General features: G+C 39.2%; 1 protein-coding gene across 1 annotated transcript; it reads left to right on the forward strand.

Annotated features, from left to right (window-relative positions):
- Positions 1-90: 90 nt before the first annotated feature.
- GRSF1 (G-rich RNA sequence binding factor 1) lies at positions 91-19253 on the forward strand. The gene is made up of 10 exons (XM_004703185.4): positions 91-108; positions 1849-2005; positions 3110-3265; positions 3410-3553; positions 4118-4253; positions 8108-8292; positions 9576-9697; positions 10982-11117; positions 11462-11534; positions 14969-19253. The coding sequence occupies exons 1-9, from the start codon at positions 106-108 to the stop codon at positions 11509-11511; spliced, it is 1089 nt and encodes a 362-aa protein (XP_004703242.1). The 5' UTR covers positions 91-105; the 3' UTR covers positions 11512-11534; positions 14969-19253.
- The last annotated feature ends 262 nt before the right edge of the window (positions 19254-19515 follow it).

Genomic DNA, 19515 nt, shown 5'->3' on the forward strand with positions numbered 1-19515 from the left:
GCCTGGGGTTTTCTCCTTGTTTTGTTCTCCTCCGAGTCTCCGGTCGGCTGGGCAGTGTAAGTGTGGCTGGGGGTGAATGTTGAGGCCTGGTTTCCCGACGGGCCCATGGTAGGTCTTGGGGGGCCGCGGGCGCCCGCACCCCGGTTCTTCGCGCCCCCCACCCGGAGGTTGTGCAGTTGGGAGGCCGCACCCCGCGGAGGGTGGACAGTTGGGTGCAGCCCGAGCAGTAGGCCTGGGAGATGCAGGCCCGCTCGTAGGGTGCGTGCGCCGGCCCGTGGGCGAGGGGCGCGTCCCCCGCACGCCGCGCTGCCCGGGACCCCAGGAGAAGGAGGTCCGCCCCTGTTTGCTGAAGGTCACCTCTGCGCCACCACGTCCCCAGACAGGACCGTGGGTCGCGGTCAACTGGGAGAACAGTCTGAACGTGGCTAGCCCAGGGGTGGGGGTGGGGAGGGCGACCGAAGGAGACGTCTGGAGCCGAAGCCGCCGTTTGGAGGTTCAGGAGGGAATGGGCAGTGTTTTCTCTCCTTGCAAAAAATTTAAGTCAGTCAGTGTGTATATGAACTGAGATGGATTAAAAAATATATATGTATACATACATATATATTGCCTTATAGGACGCGTTCTTTTCTACAATTTAATTAGTATCTGCGAAGTGTCTGCACTTTTTGGCTTTTCAACCCCCTGATACCTTGCATCCTTTTTGTCTTAATTTCAATATCTTCTTCTCTGTGAACTTTGGGAAAGCTAATCAGCATGTGTCTGCGTTAAATGACTTAAATCTTGGCCAGTACTTTTTTCTGCCCTTTTTTTCTAAAAGCTTGTGATGTTGATGGAATTCTGGGGAAATGGGGAAAGTTGCTTTCTAAAAAATTACCTAAATATCTCTAATTAGCCTTTTGAGCTGACTTCTTAGTCCCTTTGAAATTGGCTATAAATGTATCATTTGTTGAGCTTCTTAATAGAGACTTAATATTGCCTGTCTCCTTAACCTAACTGTACAGGGCAGTAGACAGTTGTAGCATTTCTGTCTTTAGCTCTACTAAGGGCAAGTGTTAACCACCTGAATTGTTTTCCCAGGTTGATGAAAAAACTTGTTGGATTCTTACTCAATCCAGTTTTTCCTTGGTTTTGTAGATAAGAGTTCCTTAAGTATGGGTCAGGTCCCTCTTGCTGCCTGTTTATGATCTGTTTGTTCTCTGGTCTGATACGCCAGCTGCCTTTCCAGTTATCTACTCTACTTTGCCTACCGAGTTAGGAACACACGTTTAGTGTAGCATTCAAGGCCTCTGCTACATGGAACCAAGTTCTTTTTGCCAGCTCATCTTTGGCTCCTAACTGGACCCTGCAGTTTAGCTAACTGTGATTATTGCTATTGTCAAATGAGTCTTTGCATACTGCTTCTTTCCCTCATCCCTGGAGTTCAAATGCCCTCTTTTTATGCATTTTATGTATCTTTGTGTGTGTACTGTCTTAACTATAGCATTACAATTAGATGAACTCAAACCCGATGTGAAGTCCATTTCCTACCAAGCTGTTCGGATATACCTTTCTGTTGATTTAGTATATACAAGCCAGGCCCAAGCAAGGTCATTTAAGTTAGTGGTATGCACTTCTTGCTTCTGAAATAATAGTTCACTACCCATTGGCACTGTGGACGAAAGACTTGCTGATCTGCTTCCATAAAGTTACAGCCAAGAAAACCTGTTTGGGGTCACCATGAATCAGAATCTACTTAACTGGCCTTGGGGTTTTTTTTTCATAATAACTTCTAGTGAGTTAGTCTATAGAAATAAACATTGGTTAGGCTGTTAAATTAATATGTTGACATTTCTTCACTTATCTTGGAAGGAGTCCAAAACTACCTACCTGGAAGACCTACCACCCCTCCCTGAGTATGAGCTGACTCCATCCAAGTTAGGCGACGAAGTGGATGATGTTTATCTTATTCGAGCTCAAGGATTGCCCTGGTCATGCACTTTGGAAGACGTGCTTAACTTTTTCTCAGGTATGTTTTATGTATGCTTTAAATAAGTTGTTAGGAGAGTAAAAGCCCCGCAAAATGCAATTCAGGCTATGCAGTAGATACTTACTTGATTGTTGGGGAATTGTCTCATGGCTTGTTACATATTCATAGCAAGTCATGCCATGGGTCATACCATTTGTGATACATAAAACTTAAAAAATGTGAGCAACAAATGTATTTAATGTTAAAATTTCATAATAGGACATCAGGGTTTTTATTTTTTTAACTTTAATACGTACATATGAAAAAGATGAACCTGGCTAGTGGACATATGGGTTTCAGATAAATACTTTATGTAATATATACATTTAGAATATAAGATCACCTAGTAACGGGAGAAAGGTGAGGCTTCCCACTCTGGTTAAGATTTCTAGTCAGAATGGACTAAATGACATTGAGTTTTGAGTGTCAAGTAATAAAATTCTTTTGATAACATGGTTGGAAGGTTTACTAATATGTGATTGATTTTTATCTCTGACAAGAATTTTTAAATTTTCTTCTTAAATATTTTTAAATAATTTTATTGAATGTATTAAATACCTTAATGTAAATGTTACTGTACATACAGGCCAAGCATTTTATAAAGCCATATATATCTTCAACTTCTATTATAAGAGATGTCTTCCTTTGGTAATGAAAGGGAGAAATTTAAATTATGTTAGCAAAATTATTCTCTTAAGGAGATATTAACAGTACTTACGGGTGTGATTTTTTTTTTTTAACAAAGGAGGACATTTATGCATAAACCTAACCATGTCGTCATTCCTTAAGTGATTTGAAACTGATGAGAAACTTTAGAATGGACACAGTGTATTGTGTGATGGGCCTATTTTGTGGTTTGCTATTTAAAGGTCAGGAGATCATAATGTTTCATGTTCTCTTATCTTTTCCAATTGAAACACTCTAGAGACTACTACCATACTGACATTTGGATGGTTTAGTGATTGGGCTTTGTGTCAAAAATAAAGCAGGCAGTTTGGTTCCTGCCTTTCTTTCATGTTGGGAAATTGCATTCTTGGTGACTACTTGTGTCATTGATCTAAAAGTTTGACTTCTGTTCTTAATTGATTTTACACATATATTTAGACTGCAGAATCCGCAATGGTGAGAATGGAATACATTTCCTCTTGAACAGAGATGGGAAACGAAGGGGTGATGCCTTAATTGAAATGGAGTCAGAGCAGGATGTGCAGAAAGCCTTAGAGAAGCACCGCATGTACATGGGTCAGCGGTATGTGGAAGGTACGTGAAGCTAGATTTTGGCTTTTCGGGATCATTGCATTAGCACTCCATACTTTTCAAGGGTGTTTTCATTCACATACATATTTTTTAATTTGGGTGTTTTATTGATAGAATGTTTGCGTATGTTATGCTTTTGCATTGTAGTCTATGAGATAAACAACGAAGATGTGGATGCCTTAATGAAGAACCTCCAGGTCAAATCTTCCCCTGTGGTCAATGATGGGGTGGTTCGCTTGAGAGGACTTCCTTATAGCTGCGATGAGAAAGACATTATCGACTTCTTTGCAGGTGCTTTTCAGTTGTACATGTTTGGAACTGCCTCTCTTTCTCCCATTACCGCTCTTTCTGTACCTCAGGTGAACCTTTCCTAGGTAACAGAATACAGTTATGTTCTTGGGGGCGGGGGTCAGCCCTTCATTCAGATTTCCAATGTTAATAGATTATCTAAAAGTTTTGCTCTATCAGGCAGATCTTTGGCAGTGGTCAAATTTTCCTCATAGGCAAAGCTGCCTATGGCAGTAATTATTTAATGCAAAGAAAGTAACCAATATACACCATTAATTATGATCTTAGTCTAAACTCTATTGCCCCTTAATGTATGATTAATGACCAAAAAAGGGAAAAGTTGTGTGTTTAAAGAGACTGATTGGACCTTAGGCTACTAGAAATATAAGTGTGCGGTATTGTGCATACTTTTGGCTGCATGATGGTTCTTTTAGTGTGGATCTAGCCATCTTAGGCTGGGGCAGAGTAGTATGAACATTTTTTAAAGAATTATTGAATGAATACGTTAATACTAAGGATAACAATTCCTACTGACAGCACTCATTTGCAATCCTCTTGGTGTCCTAGGGCTGAACATAGTAGACATTACTTTTGTCATGGACTACAGAGGGAGAAGGAAAACAGGGGAAGCCTATGTGCAGTTTGAAGAACCAGAAATGGCCAACCAAGCCCTGTTGAAACACAGGGAAGAAATTGGTAATAGGTGAGTGAAGTGTCACACATCAGGTCATTTTGATTAATGTATTATTATTCACTTCTGTAAAAGTTTTCAAACACGGCATATTAGATTAGAATGATGAATGAGTCCACAACTTAGATGAGCAAATTATTAACATATTTATGTTTCCTTTATTAGTTTTCTCAGTGGGTATATTTTTTAAAAATACCTTATTCTTACATAATCACATTTAACAAAATTTCATATAACTCAATGCCATTCTATAATTACATTCTTTTTACTTTTAATGCCATTGAGTTTTATATAAATCTAGTCAGTTGTACTACATAGTGTCTCACTTTCTGTATTTATCATATTGCTTCCTTGCAGTTTCGTTTGCCTTGTTCTGTTACCTTTATTATTTCTTCGAAAAGAAGTTAGAGCTGAGTTCTGAATTGGTTCAGGTTAACCTTTTGATGAGGTTACTCTATGCAGCGTATCACATCCAGGACTCTGAAACAATTTAGACTGGTTCAGTCATGGCCAGTGAAGCAAAGTCAGAACATACCTGGATTTTAAAAATCTGGTGGAAAGGAAAGGGCAATGAGAACGGGTAAATTAGGGGTTGAAGCCCTGGAATGGGTGACTGAGAAGAGATACAGTGAACCCTGATGCAAGAGCTAGGTTATTGGCAAAACTGGAGAGTGACACACATTCAGAGCATAATCATCACTTCTGAGCAGGTCCCTGTTTTTCTGGCAGTGCCAGTCATGAGCTTTGGTTGATGTGCAATATGCTGCTCTTGTTTTCTAGAGGGAGATTAAGTTTCTAGCCGGGCAGTACTGACCCATACATAATTTTTTGCCATTTCAGTTATTCTCATCCCAACGTTCACAAATTTATGTTCGTTCTAGTTCACCTCATGTACCATGACTGAACTGGATATAAGCCTGATACATTACATCATTATGCATGTAATGATGGATGGGCTCATTTTAACTTGAATTTTGGAGGTGTGGGCAAAAGCCCTGATGTTGTAGTGGCGCTGTGTTGGGCTGCGATTAGAAGGGTCCTTCAAAATCACCAGCAGCTCTACAGGAGAGAGACTGGGCTTTCCACTCCTGGAAACGGAAACACACAGTCTCAGGAACACAGCGGGTCACCGTGCGTCAGCATTGACTCAATAGCAGGGAGTGAGAGTCAAGGGTGTTACATTTTAAATTACTGTGTTACTGCCTAACGGTGCTTTCCCCAGCTTTTTCAAAAAGGAAAAATGATTGCATGTTTCTGGATCTATTTCTAAAGCTGGTTCAAAGATTTTCACTGAATTTTGTTACATTTTGGAATACACAGATGGTGTGTTTTTATATGGGGACAGTAAGACAGTGTACAGACATCTTTAATAATTCAGGAAGTGATTCTTTTCTAGTCTGTATAGGTCTGACATACAAGTGGTTTTTCCAACTTTAATTCAATAACCTAGTTTGGAAAAGCAGTGAATCTTACCGAAACTGGGTTTTATAAATATAAATGGGACTTAATAAATAGTCCCCTGGCCACTAGGATTTTCACTTAGAATTAAACCTTTAGTTTTTGAATTCTCATTAAACACTTAGTGAAATTTTGGGAAAGTTAACTTTTCAAGCACTGGTTTTACCATCTTTATAGGTATGATTAGTTTCCATAGAATGGCACTAAAAAAGCTTCAAGAATTTAACCAACAGTAAAAAGAAAAACCCCTTCTTACCAGGTTAATTCTGTTCTACACAGAGTTAATCTTAGCATAGTTGTCTTCATGAAGACAAACCGGGCGGAACATATTATCTTAAAAAATCATTTTATTAGGGGCTCATACAACTCTTATCACAATCCGCACAGACATCAATTGTGTAAAGCACATTTATACATTCATTGCCCTCATCATTCTCAAAACATTTTGCTCTCCACTTAAGCCCCTGGTATCAGCTCCTCACTTTTTCCCCTCCCTCCTGCTCCCCTCTCCCTCATGAACCCTTGATAATTTGTAAATTATTATTTTGTCATATCTTGCCCTGTCCGACGTCTCCCTTCACCCACTTTTCTGTTGTCTGTCCCCCGGGGAGGAGGTTGTATGTAGATCCTTATAATCGGTTCCCCCTTTCCACCCTACCCTCCCTGCACTCTCCTGGTATCGCCACTCTCACTATTGGTCCTGAAGAGATCATCCGCCCTGGATTCCCTGTGTTTCCAGTTCCTATCTGTACCAGTGTACATCCTCTGGTCTAGCCAGATTTGCAAAGTAGAATTGGGATTATGATAGTGGGGGGTGGGGGAGGAAGCATTTAGGAACTAGAGGAAAGTTGTATGTTTAATTGTTGCTACACTGCAGCCTGACTGGCTCGTCTCCTCCCTGTGACTCTTCTATAAGGAGATGTCCAATTGCCTACAGGTGGGCTTTGGATCTCCACTCCGCACTCCCCCTCATTCACAATGATAGGATCTTTTGTTATGATACCTGATCCCTTCGACAACTCGTGATCGCACAGGTTGGTGTGCTTCTTCCATGTGGGCTTTGTTGCTTCTGAGCTAGATGGCTGTTTGTTTACCTTCAAGCCTTTTAAGACCCCAGACACTATACCTTTTGATAGCTGGGCACCACCAGCTTTCTTCACCACGTTTGCTTATGCACTCACTTTGTCTTCAGCAATCGTGTTGGGAAGGTGAGCATCATGGAATGCCAGTTTAATAGAACAAAGTATTCTTGCATTGAGAGAGTACTTGAGTGGAGGCCCAATGTCCATCTGCTACCTTAATACTAAATCTGTGCATATGTGCACATAGATCTATTTCCACATCCTCATATATAAATATATTTACATATGTACATGCCTGTATTTAGACTTCTATAAATGCCCTTTGCCTCCCAGCTCTTTCCTCTATTTCCTTTGACTTTCCTCTTGTCCCACTATCATGTTCAGCCTTCATTTAGGTTTCAGTAACTCCTCTTGTTTATATTACCCTTGGTCACGCCCTACCAGGCCTCCTAAACCCTCTTCGCCACCAGTTTGGATCACTTGTTGTTCCCTTGTCCCTGGGTTTGTTAACAGAGAATTATTATCTTAGGGCAGAAAGGGAGTTCAGTCAGTGACTCAAACAAACAAAAAAACCCCCGAAACTCACATGCCATGAGTTGATTCAGATCCTTAGAGACTGTGAGCTGTCTTGTCTACAGAAACAAATACAGTGGCACTCACCTATGTAAGAAAGAGCTTTACATCAAGAAGTAATTGTATATCAGGAAGGCATCACAGCCCAGACCAACCCAAGTCTGAGTCCTTCATACATAGCCAAGCACACTGATACAGACTGCAGGAAGAGCACAGGTCAGTGCGTGCAGAGTCTTGTAGGTCCAAAGCCTCTGGAAACATGCAAGGCATCAGTAGGAAGGTGAAGGGGCAGAGGGACAGGGAGGTTTCCAGCCCAGCCCCTTATAAGAAGGCCACATCCCCAAGGAGGCATTATCTGGCCATGACCTGATTGACAAGTGGATCACACCCCTATCCATTCATACATCTTCAAATTGACATAAAATCCTCTAACGTACACAGAAACTGTGTAGGACAGCTCAGAACTACCTCAATGGGTTCCCGAGACTAGAACTTTATGGGCGTAGAACACATCATCTTCGTTGGAGTGACTGGTTTCGAACCGCTAACCTTTGAGCTTGAGACTAGTAATGCACTGCACCACCAGATCTCTTAAATCACATTTTGTAGGGTAATATTTACATCAATTCTAAATTTTGTTGACACCTGTTAATTTTGTGTTTTTTAAGCTTATGGCATTATAACATAGTTTGTTTTAAATGGGTTTGGAGTTATTCTTGCCGTTTAAGCCTGTTCACTTTTCCTTCGATACAGGTATATAGAGATATTTCCAAGCAGAAGGAATGAAGTTCGTACACATGTTGGATCTCATAAAGGAAAGAAAATGGCATCTTCTCCTACTGCTAAGTATATAACTGAGCCAGAAATGGTCTTTGAAGAGCATGAAATAAATGAGGATCTTCAACCCATGACAGCGTTTGAAAGCGAGAAGGAAATAGGTAAGGACCACTCCGCAAAGAGTTGCACTCATGGAACCCGTGGGGGCAGGTCTACCCTGTCCCATCGGGTCACTGGGTTGGAACCAACTCAGTGGCAGTGTGTTTGGTTTGTACCTCTGGAGACGAGACTCAGTGAGTCTATTTGTAGTCTTTGGTCTTGTTACAATAACATTTTCTTAATGGCCATTTTGTACGAAGTTGTAAGGTTGTAGGGAAAGGAGGGAATTAAGCTGCAAAGAAAGGTGTGTTTTGTGTTGTGAGAGTAATAGGGCAGTCCCGATGTAATTACACCCAGTGTCATATGGCAGTGCAAGCGGTGAAGCACTCGACCGCTGCTGGCGAAGTTGGCTATTCAGACTCACTCACGGGCGTCTTGGAAGCAAGGACCAAAGAGGTGCTTCGGAGTGACCCTTAAACCCCGTGAAGGGCAGTTCTGCTCACATGGGTCTGCCATGAGTCTGAATGACTCGATGGCGAGGTTTGTGTGTGTGATTTTTAGTGTAGTATGTTCTCAGAATATATACAGAAGGGCACAGCTGTTTATTTAGACTTCTTAATTTAATCATTTTTGTAGATCGTGATTTTGAATAGAAAGCTAGAATATATACCGAAGGTACGGACTTTTGTGTGTTTATTTCCGAATTTAATTCTGTGATTGCTAACCCCAAAACAACATTTCAAATCGTTGAAGTTTGATAGATCCTGTTGTAATTAATGTCCTGGAATTATCCTGTCGTCATCATCATTTAACTTCTCTGTTGCTAGAGAAAGATATGTTCTTAATTTGGCAATGGTTTGAGGTCCCACTGGATTTTTATTACAGGTTAAGGTCAAGGAAGAATAGAATTTTATAGCTCTCAAATAATGTGGGTTGGCTTAGTGTTTAAGGGAGTTGACGTTAAAGTAAGTTGGTTCCAACTATCCATTTTTAAGTGGTTTGGGGAGGTCGTTAGAGGAAGATGTTTCTAATCATTTTGACTTCTTTACTGAGGGTTTGAGGATTTTGACATTAGGGCCATCTGCCGAAGTGAAGCCTGTTCACTTCTGAAGCACCCCTGGTGCTGTAGTGCTACCTACTGCGAAGTCAGCAGTTTGAAACTACACCAATCCACTCCTTGGGATTTCTTCCCCGGAAACAGTGGCAGACTTGGAAATACCCAGGGTAGTTTTCCCGTATTCTGTGGGGTCACTATGCGTCGGAGCCGGTGGCAGTAAGTTTGAGTGCTTCATAACGTATGAAGTTCTTTGTTTTTTATTGTGCTTTTTGTTTATCCTTCTTTCAGAATTACCTAAGGAGATGTCCGAAAAGCTTCCAGAGGCTGTCGATTTTGGAGCTACACCTTCCGTACATTTTGTTCACATGAGAGGACTGCCTTTCCAAGCTAATGCCCAGGATATTATAAATGTGTGTGGCAGTAAGACATTATCCGATCTCATTAGGTTTCAGTAAAAGTTCTAAGAGCCTCGGTTAGTGTGGAGAAGATGGAGAAACAAACGCTGCGGCAATAGCTGACTAGTACGATGGCATCTGCACGGTTCTGAAAACTGGTTTCACTTTCTAGTTAAAGTTTGGGATTTTTATTACAGTTTAAGGTCAAGGATGGATAGGATTTTATAGCTGCCAAATAAGATGTGTGGGCTTAGTGTTCAAAGTCAGGAAGCGGGCTTTTAGAATTGGGTCCATCTGTTCCTTTTTTAATGTAGGAAACAGACTCGGTGGCAGTAACTGCCGCAGAACAGTTAGACCATAGCCAGGAATGTATTTCTCCTAAAGGCCAAGAAGTTTCATTAGACCGTGTGTCAGGATTGTTTGTTTTTAAGAAAATGAATTGTAAGTAGATTGTTCTTTCCTAATAGATGTTGCATGAAGTAAACAAAACAGCAAAGTCCTTAGTTAACTTTATGAACTTGAAATCTTTTTTTTGTTTCCCCAGAGTTAAAACTCCTTTATTTATTTACTTACTTTAAAAGATCATTTTATGGGGGCTCTTACAGCTCTCATAACAATCCATACATTCATTGTATCAAGTATATTTGTACATATGTTACCATCATCATTTTCTAAACATTTACTTTCTATTTGAGTCCTTGGTATCTGCTCCTCTGAACTTGAAATCTTATTTAAGGTGTTTTCAAATCTAGATTCTTTAGTTAACGGGACTTCACATTGTGCTTCTTATTTCAAAAGAGCTTAATAGGAATCATAGCTTTTATCCAGTTCAAGATTGTACAGTCAGATTAAAGCATTGCATTCTGTTTCTTTGGTTTGATGTGGTAACAACTCAGTATAGTATCTCTCGATATGAAACGCTATGGCGTACGTATTTAAAATGCAAAAAGCATAGTATCAAGAAAAGTGTGACTGCTGAACAATCTCTAGAATCATGGAATAATGTGGGTGGGAGGAATATTAAAGTTGGTCCCTGGTTTAAAAGAAGTGCGAGAGCCATTTATATAGTGATTATGTATACAGCTTTTAGATTTTTGTGAACAGGTATTGGAAATATAACCTAGAGTTTGGACAAGCCTGGAAAAGCCAGAAGAGATCAGAAGTGTGTAATGCTTTAGGATCTTTAAGGAAATTTATCCAATATGTGAATCAAAATTAGAGAAAAATGCAAAACCACTAGACTTGTACAATGTGGATTTGGCTCCAGTATGTCCCTTTTGGCTTTGTTCTTTGTTTTAGTTTTTTGCTCCACTGAAGCCTGTTAGAATCACCATGGAATACAGTTCCAGTGGGAAGGCCACTGGTGAAGCTGATGTGCACTTCGATACCCATGAGGATGCTGTTGCAGCCATGCTCAAGGACCGGTCCCATGTCCGTAAGTGCTGGCCTTTGTTGTCATCGTCGTTTTTGATGCTTGTCTTCCCTTTCAGATGCGTTCATCTGCCTTGGGGTTTCCTAGTCTAGGAAGATTGTACTCTTAATAATACTGAATTAAATGGAAAGAGGGTAAAATGCTATGTTATAAAAAATAAATAATGCTGTGTTAAAATGAAAAGCGATTATTGTAAAGTATCCTGCATCTTTCTCTCTGAAATTATTCTTTTTAGTTAGGGAAAGAAAAGGGACAAAAGGTATGAGTTGAACTGTCGGAAAATTGTCTCCAGTACTTTTTCTGACTTCCACATTTTTTAAAGCTAATTTTTTGTTTGTCATCTTTAGAGCATAGGTATATTGAACTGTTCCTGAATTCATGTCCAAAAGGAAAATAAGATTTCCAAGAACTCCAAATAAGGTAAATTTAAGGATTACAAATGTGTGAATTATGTCTTCCTGATAAATTAGTAATCCTGAACTAAAAAATTGGTAACATTGTAGAAGCCATTTTATGTATACACACACACACACACACACACACACATCAACGCAATCTTGGTCAAACATCACACTATAAGGACTGAAAGCTCACCTGGACAATAGTACTAGAGAATTAGCTCCACACCAAATTGTTTTTGTGTCATCATCAGTATTCACCATGCTGTGTGCCTAATAATTGCTTCCTGCTCTTGGCTATAAAGAATACTCTGAAAACCTGCCTTACATTAGCACTTTCCCCACGAAGTTTAAACGAGTTTATAAGATACTGTAAAAATCTTTAAAGTGCTATATTTGATCATTTTAAAGATACACGGGACATTTCTTATCCTAGAATAGTAATAAAAAATTATGGATTGCCCCAGAAGTACATAGCTTCATAATGTTAACTGAAAAATTTGCCAAATATGCCACTTTACCATCACTTTTCTTGACTAAATGTTAAATAATATTTCCCCCAATAAAATATTTAAATACACTTAACTATGATCATTTCCTACCTGTAATGATACGGCTGTCTGAGACACTTAACTAAGGATTTCTTCATTCAAAACATGGTGGTATTCCATTACTACAGTCAGGTTGTCATTTATTTCTGGATAAGAGAAGTTTATAATAAGTTCTACAGTCCTATGATGTTAAATAGTTATATCAGCTAAAGTCTATTTAAAATCTATTCCATGCTCAACTCTGAAAATACTGTATATACTTGTGTATAAGCCGAGTTTTTCAGCACTTTAAAACTCTTCTCACAATCCATACGTACATCCATTTTGTCGAGCACATTTGTACTTTTGTTGCCATCATCATTCTCAAAACATTTTCTTTCTACTTGAGCCCTTGATATCTGCTCATTTATCCCCTCCTTCATGAACCCTTGATAATTTATAAATTATTATTATTTTGTCATATCTCACACTGTCCAATGTCTCCCTTCACCCACTTCTCTGTTGTCCTTCCCCCAGGGAGGAGGTTATATGTAGATTCTTGTAATCAGTTTCCCCTTTCTACCCCACTTTCCCTCCACCCTCTCGGTATCACCACTCTCACCACTGGTCCTGAGGTTTCCAGTTTCTTGGATTCCCTGTGTTTCCAGTTCCTATCTGTACCAGTGTTAAGTCCTCTGGTTTAGCTGGATTTGTAAGGAAAAATTGGGATCATGATAGTGGGAGGGGGCAGGGGGAAGGTAGCATTTAGGAACTATAGGAAAGTTGTATGTTTCACCATTGGTACCCTGCACCCTGACTGACTCATCTCCTCCGCCACCCTTCTGTAAGGGGTTGTCCATTTGCCTGCAGATGGGCTTTGGGTCCCCACTCTGCACTCCCCCCTCAGTCACAATGATTTTGTTCTTTGATGCGGGATACCTGATCCCATTGACACCTCTTGATCACACAGGCTGGTGTTTCAACACATTTTTAATACGGTTTTTGTGGTAAAGTTAGGTGCCTCGGCTTATACGTGGGTCAGCTTATACTCGAGTATGTATGGTATCTTCCTACAAGGATATAAGCATTAATATGTTAATTACTTTTCCTCACTTTAATTGATTTGTCAGCTACTTTGGGTTAAGTCATAAAGAGAAAAAACGGAATAAACAAGCCAGAAGAGAACAATGGGATGACAGTTCCTGGGGAACATGGGAGTAGGGGAGTGGGGGGAAAGGAAGTGGGTGTTAACAAGCCCAGGGACAAGGGAACAACAAGTGATCCAAAATCAGTGTCGGAAGGAAGGTGTGGGAGGTCTGGCAAGACTGGATCAAGGGCAGTGTAACAAAGAGGAATTCCTAAAACCCAAATGAAGGCAGAACATGATAGTGGGACAAGAGGGAAGTACAAAGAAATAGAGGAAAGAACTAGGAGGCAAAGGGTAGTCATAGAGATTTAAATAAAGGCATATAAAGATGTAAATATATATGTGACGGGGAAATAGATCAATGTACATATATTTATATGTTGAGTATTAAGAAAACAGGTGGACAGTGGGCCCCTGCACAAGTACTCCCTCAACACAACACTTTGTTCTAACAATTCGGCAGTCTAAGATGCTCACCATCCTGGCACGATTGCTGAAGACAGTGGGTGTGGTGTACAAGCAAATGTGGTGAAGAAAGCTAATGGTGCCCAGCTACCAAAAGATATAGCACCTGAAGTCTTAAAGACCTGAAAATAAACAAGCAGCCGTCTAGCTGAGAGAGAACAAAACCCACATGAAAGAAGCACACCAGCCTGTCCCAACTCGATCCCTGAGGACTAAGTGGGTGCATAAGCAAAAGTGGTGAAGAAAGCTGATGGTGCCCGGCTATCAAATGATATAGCGTCTGGGGTCTTAAAGGCTTGAAGGTAAACAGGCGGCCATCTAACAGAAACAACAAAGCCCACATGGAAGAAGCACACCAGCCTATCCCGACAGGAATGCTGAAGTCAAAGTGGGTGCATAGGCAAATGCAGTGAAGAAAGCTGAAGGTGCCCGGCTGTTAAAATATATAGAATCTGGGGAATATATATATAGGCTGGAAGAGAAACAAGGGGCCATCTAACTGAGAAACAACAAAGCCCACATGGAAGAAGCACATCAGCCTGTGAGATCGCAAGGCGTCCAAGGGATCAAGACCAAAAATAAAAATCAGCATTGTGAATAAGGGGAAATGTGGAGTGGGGACCCAAGGCCCACCTGTGGGAAATTGGACATCTCCTTGCAGAAGGGCTGCGGGGAGGAGATGAGCCAGTCAGGGTGCAGTGTAGCAACGATGAAATACACAGTTTTCCTCTAGTTCTTGAATGCTTCCTCCCCCCACACCTCCACTATCATGGTCACAATTCTACCTTACATATCTGGCTGGACCGGAAGCTGTACACTAGAACAGATAGGAACTGGATATACAGGGAATCCAGGACAGATGATCCTCTCAGAACCAATATTGGGAGGGTGGTGGAGGGAAGGGGAGGGAGAAGGGGAACAGATTACAAGGTCTACATATAACCTCCTCCCTGGGGGATGGACAGTGGAGAAGTGGGTGAGGGAGACGTTGGATGGTGTAAGATAGGACAAAATAATTTATAAATTATTAAGGGCTCAGGGAGGAGGGGGGAGCAGGAAAGGAGGGGGGAAAATGAGCTGATACCAAGGGCTCAAGTAGAAAGCAGGTGTTTTGAGAATGATGATGGCACCATATGTGCAAATGTGCTGGACACAATTGATGTATGTATGGATTGTGATAGGAGTTGTATGAGCCCCTAATAAAATAATTAAAAAAAAAGAAAAAAACAAAACTACTTTTACATGTTTGAGAATCTATGTAGTCGTTTTTCTACTTTGAGTAAATATATATTTATTATTTTGTTTTATTTTCAGGGTGAAGCAAGAAGCATTTCATTTGCACATCTTTCTTGGACACGGGATACAAAGTTCCAGTTTATTAGCAGCAATTGCTAGAGCAAGGATTTTGGGGTTTTGGGTTAATTGCTTCTAAGAAAAATTCCATAGTGGACTGTTAAAAAAAGAAAAATCAGTTTAGGATGATGAAATAAATTGCTAATTTAAATATTTGTTTGAAGTATTCAGGGTCTGATTTTAAAATGTCTAGTCTTTTATGTAATTTTTGTTTCATAGGGAATATTACCCATTTTAAAGATTACTTATTTTATTCAGCACTGCTCTTTAAAACCCTTCTATATAAAAAGTACGCTGTTCAAAATTGTGTTCTTGGCCTATAAATTGAGAACTTTGATGTAAAGCTCTTGGTTTGGAAGGTCTTATGATAATGCTGATTTATTTTAACCAAACACCAAAGCAGGGAATAACCAGTTTCCGACCTTTGGACTAGTGTGGTTTGTTAGTGGGAGGTAATTTAAATTTAAATTAAGTGATTACTCAGAGGAGTTAACATAAATGAGTAGAAACTAAAATATAACTGAAAAGTAAAAATGACAGCTTGACAGAGTTTTGCCTTAGGCTAAAGGCATTAACACTGGTGCCTATCTACGGGAAATTTTAGTCTTCGATATCTAGTCCACCCTCCCACCCCCACCCCCATTTAAAAAAATTTTGGGTAAACCCTAAGGATGTATTGGTTTCAAAACTGAAGTGATTTGTCAAAACAGTCCACACTGCTAAAAGACATTAGTGGTTTCACTTTAAACCAGCTATAAGTAGGAAAAAAATTGAAATCTCATTTGCTTTTTTTAATGAGTTAGCACATCCCATATTTTAGAACAGGTAGGGATGCCTTGCTTAAATTAAGATAGCATTCAGTGTATAATTAATTGTGTGAAGGGTTTATGGATAAAGCTGTATTTCTGTCACATTGTGACAGTACCTTCTGCTTTAATATTAAACAGCTTGTTATTTAAATACTGGATCAAAATGGCTGGCTTCAAAATGTAGTCTTTACTAAGCTAACTATGTGCACCTGTCTAGGAGAATTAAAGTCCTGTGTACTTTCTTTGCCTTGTCCATGTTCTCAGGGTGACGACTGCTACGTAGTTACCAGGAGATGCAGTTCTAGTTCCTAAAAATGCTTAAATCTAGATGTTTGAGAGATGACATCTGGAAGAGAGATTGTCTTTCATTTATTACATAACTGTCTGATTACCAGCTAAGATTTGAAATCACTGTACTGTAAGTAGTCAATAAATGAAGGCCTGTTTTAGGCTGAAGAGTTACTTAAGTGTATTTATTATCGGAGTGTGTGTGAGTTAACTGAATATATTTTTATTACATCAAATCCTGGTGTATTACATAAATGGCTAATTTTCAGTGGTGTAGTTTTTTTGTGTTTTAATCACCTAACTGTAAGAACACAATTTAATCAACCAGCTTAATATCTTTCTTTGATGATAATGTGTTCATAAATGGTTAAGTGTACCTAGTTTTGAGAATTGGTATCCTTCGTTGTACAAGTGTGATCTATTAAAGTGTGATTTATTCTCTCTTCCTTAAGTAGTGGATATTTGATTTGCTGTGGAGAAAATCTTGAAAATCCAACAGGACTGGGATTAGTGAGGAGTTGATTCATTGTACTTCAAATTCATTTCTCCAGGAAAAGACTGAGCAAGAGCACTGAAATGGTCAGCTTGAAGAGGGTCACTCTGTGCCATGCTAGTGGCTCCGTTCGTGTAAGAGGCCTATATGTACTGCGTGTACATAGACGATTGAGCTGCCATTCATAATGTTGGCTACTAAGTGAATGATTTTTGACAGGCAAGTATTACTAAAGGAGAGGGGTAGAAAGGCACATGAAGCAGTAAAATAGCGTTTAATTCTGTCACATCAGAAGGCGTACATCCTTAATTGGCGGAAATGGGTCATACGTCACCATTTGCTATTGAAGAAAGAAACAGTGACTTTCTTCAGTTGAGCCCTTGATGTCTTTATAGCTTTGTCATAAAGCTCTCAAAATACTGGGGAGACTGGGATATATATCCATGGTCCACATAGCCTGCTTTGGTCTAACTATTTCTCAAGAAACTACCCAGGAGAATGTTGATCATTCATGTAGATCCCAAAGAGGAAATTGCTGAAGATTGTAAGCTGGTCTAATACGTTCACTCACAGCAGACAGGGAAGCCAGAGTATGTCCGTCCCTGTCCGAGCCACCAAGGCTTTAGGCATATCGGGAAGAGTGCAGGGAGGGCGCACATGCAGAGTGGATGGCTCGTAAGTGTGGAGAAGAAGGCTAAGACAACTGTATGGTTATCACTTTTATGTGGTGACTGCTGATTACTAAATAGTTGTAGTAGCATCCTCTGTGCTTAGCGTGCCTCAGATTTTGACTTGAAGGTTGGTTTACTCTGATCACTCAAATATGTGAAGGGATTCCTATTCAAGTAGGTCTTAGTAAAAATGTATCTCCATCAATAGAGCAGGGGCAGGCCCTAGTTCCAGAGGTTTTGGAAAAATCAAATCCCCTAATGTAGAGATGCATTTTTTGCCTGAAAGAAGCAGATTAAGACGTAATCCCTGACGTCTGTTGGAACACACATAGGGCTTAGTTTGCTGGGATAACCTTAAATTTGTTTGTATTTTATTTCTGAAGGAAAGAGTTTCAAAGTGGTATAATTAAGTCTCCTTCCCACCTTTTACTTCAGCTACTCAGTTTCCCGTCTCAGGTGACAATGTCAGTTTTTAATGTATTTAGTGTATATATAAGAAAATAAAATATATTGTCATTTTTAATATAAATTAAAACATATGGTACATGCTGCTGTTTCTGTTCCACTTAATATATTTTAAATATCGTTCCATATAAGTATATAAAACTTTTCCTCATGTCTTTTTAATAAATATGGACTTTGGATGTATGTAATTTAGCCTGTCCCTTACAGAAGAATATGTAAATTGTTTCCAATCTTTTGCTGTTTTAGTGTTGAAATGAATTGCCTTGTATAAACATGTACACATGAGGGATCTCCAGAAAGTTCATGCAAAAATGGTTGAAAAGAATGGAATTTTTTCACCAAGTTCTTGATGTCCCCTTGCATATATTTTATATATGCAAATTTTCTGTAGTAAATTCCCTAAGGTGGTTAGAGTATGCGCATTTATTTATCTAAAATTAAATTTGTACTCCAAATTGTTAGATAGCTGTCCATTGTTAGCCCCAGCAACTTCTGTGCCATTGCGGTAAGTGTTTTGAGTTTGCGTTTTAAGGTATTTTCCTGTGCGGTACCATTATTATATGTTTAAAAGCTTTTGGACTTCCTTTTCTGTGGACATCATATCCTTTTCCTTTAAAAAAAAACCCTGCTAAATTACAAAATACAAAAATAGAGAAGTACCCCTTATAAGAACCAATTATCAGAGTATTTTTATTTGTAAATATTTCAATATGTATTTCCTTAAGAAAAAATGCTTAAAAATATTAATTTACCTAAAAAACGATTAATTTACCCAATATCTATCTGATTTGTCGTTATTTTAAAGTTTATTTGAATCAGGGTCTAGATAGTGGTCCAGACATTTCAAATGGTTACTTCTGCTGCATTCTCTTGTAACCTTTTAATAGAAAAGTTTTCAAGCATACAGGAAAGATGAATCACACACACTCTTATACTTATTGTCTAGTTTCTATAATGTTTTGCTGTGTTTTCTTTTATATCCACCTACTTTTTTTTTTTAAATGCATTTAAAAGTTGTAGGCATCTATACTTTACCTTTTCAGTATATCATTAACTATAGGGTTTTTTCCCTCACAGGGGTAAAACGTACAGTGAGGTGAAGAAATAAAGTGTACCAGCAATGACATTTTTATGTACAACTGTAACTCAAAGCCTTAGCAATCTAGAATAGTTCTGTTGTGTCAGAAAATGGCTTCACTCAGTCTTGCAATTCCCTTGATGCCTCTGCGGGTGACCACCGTTGGGATTTAGTTCACCTTAGATTAGTTTTACCTTCACTGTAGATTAGTTTGGCCTATTGTAGAATTAATTTCATATAAATGGAACCATGTAGTATGTACTCTTATGTAAGGTTTCTTCCAGCATGTTTTTAGATTTTTTTTTTTTGTATTTCCACTGTTGTTCCTTTTCATTTCTGAGTAATAGTCTGCTGTATGCCAGGATTTAACTTTTCACCTGTTAATGGACAATGGGCTGTTTCTAGTTTTTGGCTATTATGAATAAAGCTAATAATGAACATCTGTGTGAGCCTCTTGGTGGATGTGTTAGGGTTCTCTAGAGAGATAAAACCAGATTGCTAATAATTATATATAGGTAGATTAGATAGATGACACAAGAAATACACAGTTAAATTATAAAGCAGTTATACAGATAGATATATAACAAAAAATAAAGTTAAATTATAAAGCCGTACAAATGGCTCAGTATAATTCAAACGTGTTAGAGATTTGTGAGACACTGGCAGTCCTTCAAGTCTCTGTAGAGAGAGTCAGATTCTTCCGG

This window comes from Echinops telfairi, unplaced genomic scaffold (assembly GCF_000313985.2).
Source record: "Echinops telfairi isolate 266 unplaced genomic scaffold, ASM31398v2 ScPeMD7_7468;HRSCAF=8506_0, whole genome shotgun sequence".
In the NCBI taxonomy this organism is placed as follows: Eukaryota; Metazoa; Chordata; class Mammalia; order Afrosoricida; family Tenrecidae; genus Echinops; species Echinops telfairi.